This window comes from Aegilops tauschii, chromosome 1, assembly GCF_002575655.3.
Source record: "Aegilops tauschii subsp. strangulata cultivar AL8/78 chromosome 1, Aet v6.0, whole genome shotgun sequence".
NCBI lineage: Eukaryota > Viridiplantae > Streptophyta > Magnoliopsida > Poales > Poaceae > Aegilops > Aegilops tauschii.
In genome coordinates, this window is record NC_053035.3 from 11,254,914 (window position 1) to 11,265,055 (window position 10,142).

Here is a 10,142-nt window from a genome sequence, read left to right on the forward strand (position 1 = left end):
GGAGATTGACCCCCTCTCGATGAGAGGATCATTGGTGATGACGATGGCTTCGATTTCCCCCTCCGGGAGGGAAGTTTCCCCGACAGAACAGCTCCGTCGGAGCCCTAGATTGTTTCTGCCCAGGTTCCGCCTTGAGACGGCGGCGCTTCATCCTGAAAGCTCTCTCCTGATTTTTTTCAGGTCAAAACCCTCCATATAGCGGAAGATGGGCACCGGAGGCCTGCTAGGTGGCCCACAAGCCACAGGGGCGTGCCTAGGGGGTAGGGGGCGCCCCCAGGCTTGTGGCCTCCTGGTGTGTCCCCTCTGGTATTTTCTTCGCCCAATATTTTTAATATATTCCAAAATAATTCTCCGTAAATTTTCAGGACTTTTGGAGTTGTGCAAAATAGGTCTCTCAGATTTGCTCCTTTCCGGTCCAGAATTCCAGGTGCCGGCATTCTCCCTCTTCATGTAAATCTTGTAAAATAAAAGAGAAAAGGCATAAGTATTGTACCATATTGTGTAATAATAGCCCATAATGCAATAAATATCAATATAAAAGCATGATGCAAAATGGACGTATCAGCCTTTTCCTCTGCGGGCAATGCATGGAGAGTTGGTTATATCTTCATCAGACCGGTGATGCTTTGACTGCAATGTCGCCTATTTCCCTATTCCCTTGACTCGAGCGGATGTCTAGGTGTGATCAGCTCAACGCCGTCTTCTTCTTTGGGCCATGGATCCTTGGGGATCAATGTCACCGACACTTCTCGACAGAGATCGATGGCTTCCCAACCGCCTGCGTGGATACAACTTTATTGTTTCGGCGATGGCATGAAGCTCCAACAGCACCAATTTTGGCTCGCCATCGGTATGTGCGAAATGCAGAGGATGGAGGATTCCCTGAGGAGTGAATATTATTTTATTTTTTCCTTTTGAGGATTTCATGTACTGTTGATGTTTGATTAATACAGAGCCACGACTCATTTAAAAAAAGATTTTTTTTACAAATAACTTTTCTTTCATGGAATTTGATAATAGTCTTCATCTAAATTCCGGCACCATTTCGAGAGACCTTTGATGCCCTAAACTACCACAAGTGGAAAAACTAGAGTGGCTAGAAAAAGAGCACGTTTTTCATTTCCCTCCTGCAAAAAGAGGTAAAAACAGCACGTGCTCTATTGCCGTTGACCGATCCTAGGGGAAGAGGTTGACTCCAATCCCACCCTCCCTCCCTCCATCCCTATCCATCATCAAATCCATCCCTTTCAGCGCAAAGCCTGCGCCTTTCTCCCCATCGCCGCCGGCCCCGCCCCTCTCCCCCGCCGCGGCCGGCCCTCCACCACGCGCCGGCGCAATTCCGCCGTCCCGAACAGCCCCCGTCGCCGCGCGCGTCCGCCACGGCAGCATTCGCCGTGGTAGCCTATCCATCCGCCCAGCCCTAGCCCGCCGCCCATGGCCGGCGCGCCCCGCGATGGCGGCGAGGAGGCGGGGGCTCCTCCTCTCCCTCCGACCACTGGTCTCGCGAAGTACATCTCGCTGGGCACGGTCCCCCCGGCGGGGGAGCCCAGGCACGCGCGCCACGCCGAGCTGCGGCGGGCGCTGCAGGCGGGGGACCCGCCGGAGGAGCTCCGGCGGGTCCGCGACAGCGTCGCCGAGTCCTCCGGCAAGGCCAGGTACGTGCCCCCCATCCTAACCCACCGCGGACGCCTGTACCGGTGCTTGTCCCCTGTGCCTGCGCCGTTGCTAGTTGGTTGATCGGTCTGCCTCTGCCAGGGACAAGGTGCGGTCGCTGGAGGACGCGATCCAGAAGATCGAAAAGTACAAGAACGTCGTCACGCGCAGGCGGCAGAGGAGCGATGCCGGCGCCGCCAAGGCGGCGACGCCACCTGCGGCCCCTGCTGCCGCGTCGAGGGCCGGTGCTCAGGGCTACAACAGCAGCTCCCTGGGGGCAATCAGCAAGCGTATGCGGTCCTCGATGATGGACGGACGGGTTTGTGCCGCATTTGTTATACTGTCAAGTGACATTGTTCCATTATCGATGCTTTCAGATACTCGGTTGTCAGTTCACGAAGTTTTAGTCTTATCGGTTTCAGGCTTATAATTTGTAGCTTAAATCAATGTTACAATTTGGGCTAAACTGCCAATGCCATCTACCTGCCCTTGTTTTTGGATAGTTACTTGCTGGAACCAATAAGATTTCATACAGTTTTCTGACTGTAAAGTTATGCCATGGGTGGTTTGAAAACCAGTATAAGATTTCATACCATTTTCTGGCCTTCTTTAAAGAACGCAGTGCAGTACAAGGGTGGGAAGACGGTGATTTTGGTTTAATGCCCATAGAAAGAACCGATGTTCCTGCTCTGTTCTCTGACCATTCAGTCTATGTTGCTAGTGTGGTCATTTCATAATCCAAATGCAGTCTTCAATTTTGAACCTATCCTAAAACTTGCTCATTTTTATGGATTGGCCTCTGTGATTCTGACTTCCCTGTTGTAACTTGTTCCTCGGGGATTTGAAAATAAAAATAAAAACTGTAACTCTGGCTGAGCTTGTTTGAGTGACCTACCTCTAAGACCTGAAGTTTTAAAGGTCTTTTATGTCTGCTATTCTCTCCACAGTTTCTGTAACAGATCACACTCATTATGTTTTCATACTCCTTAAAAATTTCTCATGCTACCATTTTCTGTGATTTCAACTTATTTCAATGTATTTCTGCATATTTCAGTTGGAAGGACGTGGCAGTGTTCCAACAAGGCAAGGTCCTCTAGCTAATAGTGCTAAAACTTCACCACTGGAGAAGGAAAAAACTTGTGCAAGAACATCTGTTACAGTATCGGAGTTGTCTGAGGACAAATCACAGGACTCACCTAAAGTAAAACGCAAGCGCTCTCTGGGAACAATGCTCAGTAGAAGCAATGATGCTGATCGCGATGTTAAACCTGTGGGTCAAAGCAGGCCAGCCAACGAAGCACGCCCGCGGTCTAGTGATGGTCTTGCATTCAGGTACACTTTGTTTGGTGTGCTTACCTGTTGCGTCAAGTTTGTTCTTTTTTTTTTCCACCGAAAATTCAGGTTAACTGAGTTCTAGTCCTAATTGAGTACTATGCTGAACTAAAGTTTGTTGTAATGTGAAAACAACTCAAGCATAGTACTATGGTAAATGTGACATCTAGGTTGGTAAGCATCATACAGACAAAGTTCATAATTCAAATAGAGAGTGAGGCCTGACATGCAGTGCATTGAAACAAGTCAAGCATCACGAGAAAGATGAATGTCATTACTATGTATGCCCATCAGGCGTAACCATGAGATTGATGCTTGGGGTTTCTTTTTCTTGGCTGAACTGCTGTTTATTTATTTGATCCACATAGGTTTTGCGCTAGGTTGCAATCATATTTGTGCTGCTTATCTACTCTACTTGAATCCTCTACCAGCACAATCTGGCTATATGTGGACATCTGTTCTGCTAATTATGACGTCATTTCCTCACCAGGTTAGAACTCACCGTTTTTCATTCTTTTATTGCAGACATGGAGCTTCTGCTGGAGCAGTAGCAGGTAGCAAGATGGATAGCAGTTTTCAGCAGAATAACATTGGGTCACGTATTCTATCCAAGATTGATGTTGATTATACCAGTCTACCAAATGAAAGAAGAATCCGGCATGCTGGACCTGGAAAGGAGCGTGCTATGATAAAAGGAAACAAGTAAGCATAGTCCTTTACTTTATTCTCATGCATAAGTAACTCTCATCTTGACAAATCACACTTTGTTTTTTTTTGCATATACTTGAATAAGTACTGCAACATTATCATTCTTAACTCTTCTGATGATCTGCTGCATTTCTATATATGCAGGGTACATACTTCTGATACAAACTTAAGTCCCTCGCCCAAGACTAAAGCATGCAGGTCACCAAGAACAAGTTCACTTGTCATGCCCCCCTTCCAACGTTCAGCTGGTGTAAGCGATGAATGTGAAGAAACACCCTGCTCAAATAAAGCCTCACCTTTGAGAAGCATGACAAACCGCAAACGTTCAGGCGGTTTGACACCTTCAAATGCGTCCACACCTCCGATTGCTTGGGTTGGTCAGCGCCCACAGAAAATGTCACGGACAAGGAGAGCGAATGTAGTGTCTCCAGTCTCAAATTTAGATGAAGCCTTATCTGATGGATCTCCACTTGATACTGCTGCTAGGTCAGCATCTATTGAGTCATGCGGTGTTTTGCTTCCAAAAAATGTTACTGGCAGTAATTCACAAAAGGTAGCCAAGATTGATAACATCTCATCTCCTGTTGGGTTGTTTGAAAGTGGGCGGCTCGCTGCTACCGAAGGCAACGCTAAGGAGAAAGTTAAGAATAGTGGTGATATTGAGAATGAGGAGGCAACTGCAGTTCACAATGCAGCAGGATCAATTGTTTCATCAAATAGGGCACCTTCCAAAGAAAAACCTGAACATGGAGGTGTTCTTCGGCATGGGAGGAGCGGAAGAGGTTCTATGGACTTAAAAGGGTGCTCTTCAATATCAGAAGCAAATTTGGATGCTACAGGAACAAGAAAACCACTAAAATGTGGAAGAGCTGGAGAAGAAAATAATGAAAGGTACCTAATGCTTCCTCAGTAACAATGTGAATTAAGGGCACAAATGTAATTGTCCCTTCTTTATATGAAACTGATTTGGGCTTCTAAATGCTGGTGCAGTAAAGTGGGGCACTCCATGATGACTAAACCTTCTGACTGCAAAACTTCACCCAGTCACGAACAGACTCTGAATTGCAAGCCTACAGTTATACCAGGTTTGTAGAAAGACACTTCACCTTTATGCTTCAACTATTATGGTTCAATTTTGGATACTTTCCGTCTCCTCTGCCCTAATTTAGCCTATCGATTTTAATAACTAACTGATCATTGCAGCTGAACCAGACGGTGACCTAGAGGAGCTTTTAGCTGCTGCAAATGCTGCTCGCAGTGCTATCAGTGCGTTTATTCTTTTGTCTGATTTTGCCGGTTGAGCTATGTCACATCTCTTTGGGTTGATGCGCTATAACTTTCTGTTTTTTTTTCCTGCAGTTGGTGCATATTCTGGACCTTTTTGGAAGGAGATGGAGCCAATGCTAACTTTCATAAGCTCTGAAAATTTAGCTTTCTTAGAGCACCAGGTTGGTGCCCATTATAATTTAAATATGTCATGCTCGACCATACTTGCTTCCTTGTTGGGTTTGGACGAATTCTCACTTGAAGTTCATTGTCAGATTGACCTTGTGGAAGAGCTTGAGATGAACATGTCCTATGGTGGACATAATGTCATAGCATCCACCGACTACATCAAACCACAAACAATGGTATGTTACACTTCTTTGCGTGAGTCGTCCCATCTAAGAAAACTTTGCCCACTCATGAAGTTCATCTCATTTTTTAGAGCTTGTATCTTTGCTTCAGTGCTTGACGTGTTCCATAACATCTACAGGAGGAGATTTCTTCTCAGGTGCTGGCTGCATCTAATTCATCTCTCTCATCTGAGCTAAGCAAAACCAGTGGAGTTAGAACAAAAGGACCTGTCAGAAGTTGTATCCCTGGCGAGGAAAACCACATCAATGGGACACAAAATGTAGAACCCAATGAGTGGTTTCATGAGATGGCCCCGATGGCACACAGACTCCTTTCAGCTTTAATCATGGAAGATAATTTTTCGGGCTCCAGTGATGTGCAAAGAGACATCTTTGTCGATATTTCAGATAGCCATATTCCCTGCACTGCCCACAGATACCTAACTAATGAAGTTCAAGTCAGTGACATAACATATAATTCTGGGTTGAGTGTGGATTTTGCACATTCAAGCAATTCTTCGGTGGTAAATCAGAGCCTGTGCGATGGATACACAGCTTCGAGCAATTTCATGAGCTCCAGTAGTCAAACTTCGATCCATTGCGAGAGTTTGTCAGATGGATTCAATGGTGCTGTACACCCAGAATATGGCCATTTGCATGAATTAATACCACAGATTTCACTGCAGTGTGGAAATTCAAGGAAAAATATCTCTATACCTCCACATGAATATCAGTACATGCCTATGGATGATAAGATTCTGATTGAGCTGGAAAGTATTGGCATTTGTCTGGAGACAGTGGTATGATTCCATAAAGCCTGCATCTCTTAACATCTTGAGCATTTGAAAACTTAAATACCTCTGAATGTAGTTCTTTATAAGTTTGTATGCCTAGAAATCAGATAACATGAAACATCACAAATTGGCAGAATTTGAGCAGTCTCATGTTTTTGTTTGGTGCTAGTTGGCAGGGACTTATCTTCCTTGGATGTTATCTTTGGCACACAAGGTTTCTATTCCCTCTGTAAACGTAAAACTATTAATGTTGGGCATTTGAACCTTGTACATGGAAGGGTTAAAATTGAGAAGCTGTGTTGTATGATTTGATGCTCGTCATAGTTTAAGTTAATTTATTAAGTAGCCACAAACGCAGATGATTTCAAAGAATAGTTGAGATCCTTGCAGGAAATGCCTTAATATCGGTATCCTAGTATGCAATTGCTACTATATATTATCGGCTGTTTTACTCTGGCAGCTAACATGGTTAGAAGCATAATATGCCTAGGCATACACTTAGTTCACTTTTTTTTTACTTCTGATATTTGATGTCATTTTCTGCATATTTCAATTTGTGTGTAGTCCTGTCATCCTGTGTAATGGCTGGTTAATTTTATGCAATAACCAGACAATATCAAATTTACTTTAGTGAACTTTTCCTTTTTACATTTTATTATTGTTTCTTGCCTTATCTTTGCATTATGATTTCAGCCAAATCTAGATGATGAAGGGGATGAGGACATCAATAAAATGATTTCAGAGCTGAGGAGAAGGCTACATGATCAGGTTACCTTTGCAACCACTCCTTGTAACATGCTTTCAATGCGCTTTAAGTAAAATGCCATCATTTTCATTAAACATGGATGCTTACCCTATTACTTTTTTCTCCCAATGTGTTACTGTGATTGCGTCAGATTAGTGTAAGGTGTTACAATTTTGTTCATGTTTTTAGAGCTTGGGTTTTGGTGTACTGGTTATTCGAAAAGGAAAAAAAATGGACAGTTGAATTTGAGCATATAAGGCCTTGTTCACCTTGCATCAACATATGGAAGTATAGGGGTAATGTAACTTATGTGTTGAATGACGTCTATTAGCTTCATCAGATATGATTAACAAATAACTACTAGTTATTTTCCATGGAAGAACTGCATCTTGGTACCCTTCATGATGGTTCGGAGCCATAATATCACGTATACTCCCTCAGTTCCTAAATATAAGTCTTTGTAGAGATTCCACTAGGTGGACTACATACGGAGCAAAATGGATGAATCTACACTTAAAATGCATCTATATACATCCGTATGTGGTTCATAATGAAATCTCTATAAAGACTTATATTTAGGAACGGAGGGAGTACATCTTAATCTTGCCATCCTAAATTGTGATCGTTCCAATTTGAACGGTGGGGGTCCAAATCTAGTCAGCACAGAATGAAGGTGATATGTCCATATCACTAGAAAATAGCATATAACTGCAATATGGAATACCTCAAGGGGTCTATATAAAAGTTTCAGTGGCTTTAAGTGGTTGATTTACACCATAAGATAAAAGATTCAACCTGATTAGATTGATAATTCATGTTATCCTATTTTAAGACTTCTCATTTGATGCATTTCCTTTGATGCCCTTTCTTATCTCTGAATCATATGTAGTTTTCTTCTCATTAGGGGTTTAACAGTTTATATAATGTATCATTTTTATTTTGCAGTTGAAGGAAAAGAAATATGGATTGCATAAGTTAGACAAAGCAATTCAAGATACAAAAAGTATCGAGGAGAGGTATAAATGGATTTTTGTTTGTGGATTATATCTTAAATGGCACTGTATAGGATTTCTTCAGTGGCTAACTTAAAAATCCCCTGACAGGAGCTTAGAGCAACATGCATTGAACAAACTGGTTGAAAGCGCGTACAGTAAACTTCAGGTACTTGAGGCATCTCTCTACATGGTCGCATTTCTGATATCGGTGTTAATACCTTATATCAGGAGAATGATCATCCTGCTCTTATAAACTATAGTTTTCCTTATAGAGGAATGCTGAGTAATCCTGGATACTGATTTTATGTCTTGATGATATGTAGGGTGTGGAGGCTGTGGAGGTTGTTCATTCTTCTTTTGTCAGCGCTTTAACAGTACCGTTTATAGAGGAATGCTGAGTCATACTGGATACTGATTGTATTTCTTGATGATATGTAGGGGACGCGAGCTGGTTCTCGCCAGAAGGCTGTTGTCAGTAGGACTGAAAAAGAACTAGCATTTTCGTCGGCCTTTGCGAGACGCACCCTTGCCCGATGCCAGAGATTCGAGGGAACGAAGAGGAGCTGCTTCAGAAAGCCTTCTCTTTGGAGCGTGCTATCTGCACCCTTCCCAATCAGCGACCCAAAATCCACAGAAGGTAATACACTCTCAATTACTGTTGATGAGAGAGAAAATCATATTGTTGTTTGTTACCGGCACCGGTGCTTCAGGAGCTAACATAACTTCTGCTTACCCGTTAATTTCCAGGTGTTACAACAAGATCAAAAAAGGGCAAGAGGGAAAGGGACCGCACCAGAGAAGCATCGGCAAAGGGCTCCGGTGGAAGATCGGGGCGCCGCTCGTCAGGCAGCGGGAGGAGCGGTGACCGCAGAAACAAGACAAAGTCAAAGCAGAAGCTGGTGCAGCTATCAGCATCCGGCGACGTCCTCGGCAGAGCCGCCGAGCCATCTCCAGCACCGTCAGCGCAGGAGCGCCCGGGGCCATCGACAGGCACCTCAGGCGCAGCGACAATCGCTCGGCAACCAGGAGCTGGTCCCGGGAACGCCACCCAGCGATCCACCCATCCCGTGATGCCAGCAAGCCTGCCTGGACTAGACGACGACATGTTGGACGTCCCGGTGGATCTCGCCGTGCAGGAAGGCGGCGATTTCAGCTCGTGGTTCCCTGATGGTCTTGACGATTCGCTGCCGCAGGACTGCGACTTCTCGGGCGTCCTCGAGGTGCCCGACGACGACCTGACGCAGCTCGGGTTCATGTGAAGAAAAAGGAATAACCTGATTGTTTTATTTAAACTGTGCATATGTAGTTGCTATAGTTGTGACCTATGGTTGCATATTGGTTCCTGTAGCAAGAATAAGATGGTAGCAAGAATAAGATGGCGAGGGTGCTAATGGCATCTTAGCTTGCAATTTTGTTTCCTTGCCATTGGTTCTGCCTCCGTTTGTCTATCGGAGCGCGCATATGGGGTGCTGTTTGTTATAGTTATATATGAGACATTTTTGTCTTGTGGAACGCAAAATTGTTCCTGGAAAAAGGAAAATAAAGCTGATGTTTATGGCACATGTTCAGTTCTGCCGGTGATTTTTCTTTTCAGTTTGGTGTGAAATTTAGCTTTCCTCTGTTCTTCGCAAGATCCCCACAATTGGTGTGATTCAATTGTCACATACTTCCTCCGTTCCTAAATATTTGTCTTTTTAGAGATTTCAAAATGGACTACCACATACGGATGTATATAGACATATTTTAGGGCGTAGATTCACTCATTTTGCTTCGTATGTAGTCACTAGAAAGACAAATATTTAGGAACGGAGGGAGTACTATGTAAGTTCATAGAAAAAGCTGGCTTTGTTTTTGGACAAAGAGGTTTAGTTCTCCCATGTGGTGAATCATACTCAGGTTGCAGCAAGGATTTTTTGGCACTCCGTTCAGAGCTGGAGGCATCGACAGAGTAGTAATAGTACGTTTGTAGATTGTTATCACCAAAGACAGTTTGGCCGAGTGGTCTAAGGCGCCAGATTTAGGCTCTGGTCCGAAAGGGCGTGGGTTCAAACCCCACAGCTGTCAAAACTCTTTTTTTTTGTTTCTTCTCTTCAGTGCTAATTTCCTTTTTGTTCGTCAAGGATGAAAGAAAGGGCGTGGGAGTAACAACATTTTGCTCCTCTTCATATTTCTATATTACATGGCATGGCAAGCAAAACTGAACAGAGGAAGCACGTATATCGGATAAAAAAAACGTTTTTATATTATGGAATAGTGTAAAAGATGTTTTTATATTATGGCGGTACGTCTAGCAACGTTG

General features: G+C 43.9%; 1 protein-coding gene and 1 non-coding gene across 3 annotated transcripts; both read left to right on the forward strand.

Moving 5' to 3' along the window:
* The first annotated feature begins 1,168 nt into the window (after positions 1-1,168).
* Positions 1,169-9,403, forward strand: LOC109784178 (uncharacterized). 2 transcript variants are annotated; one of them, XM_020342776.4, is made up of 16 exons: positions 1,173-1,655; positions 1,756-1,972; positions 2,708-2,985; positions 3,511-3,687; positions 3,838-4,584; positions 4,684-4,778; positions 4,897-4,959; positions 5,053-5,141; positions 5,235-5,324; positions 5,450-6,109; positions 6,797-6,871; positions 7,794-7,864; positions 7,952-8,009; positions 8,167-8,184; positions 8,282-8,480; positions 8,591-9,403. In XM_020342776.4, exons 1-16 carry the CDS (start codon positions 1,435-1,437, stop codon positions 9,100-9,102), a joined length of 3,570 nt encoding a protein of 1,189 aa, XP_020198365.1. In that variant the 5' UTR covers positions 1,173-1,434; the 3' UTR covers positions 9,103-9,403. The 2 variants fall into 2 exon arrangements, with proteins under 2 accessions (XP_020198366.1, XP_020198365.1); XM_020342777.4 differs by lacking the exon at positions 8,167-8,184 and having other exon boundaries at positions 1,169-1,655.
* A 424-nt stretch (positions 9,404-9,827) lies between these two features.
* Positions 9,828-9,907, forward strand: TRNAL-UAG (transfer RNA leucine (anticodon UAG)). The gene has a single exon. It is a non-coding gene; the product is annotated as a tRNA-Leu (tRNA).
* Positions 9,908-10,142: the final 235 nt, after the last annotated feature.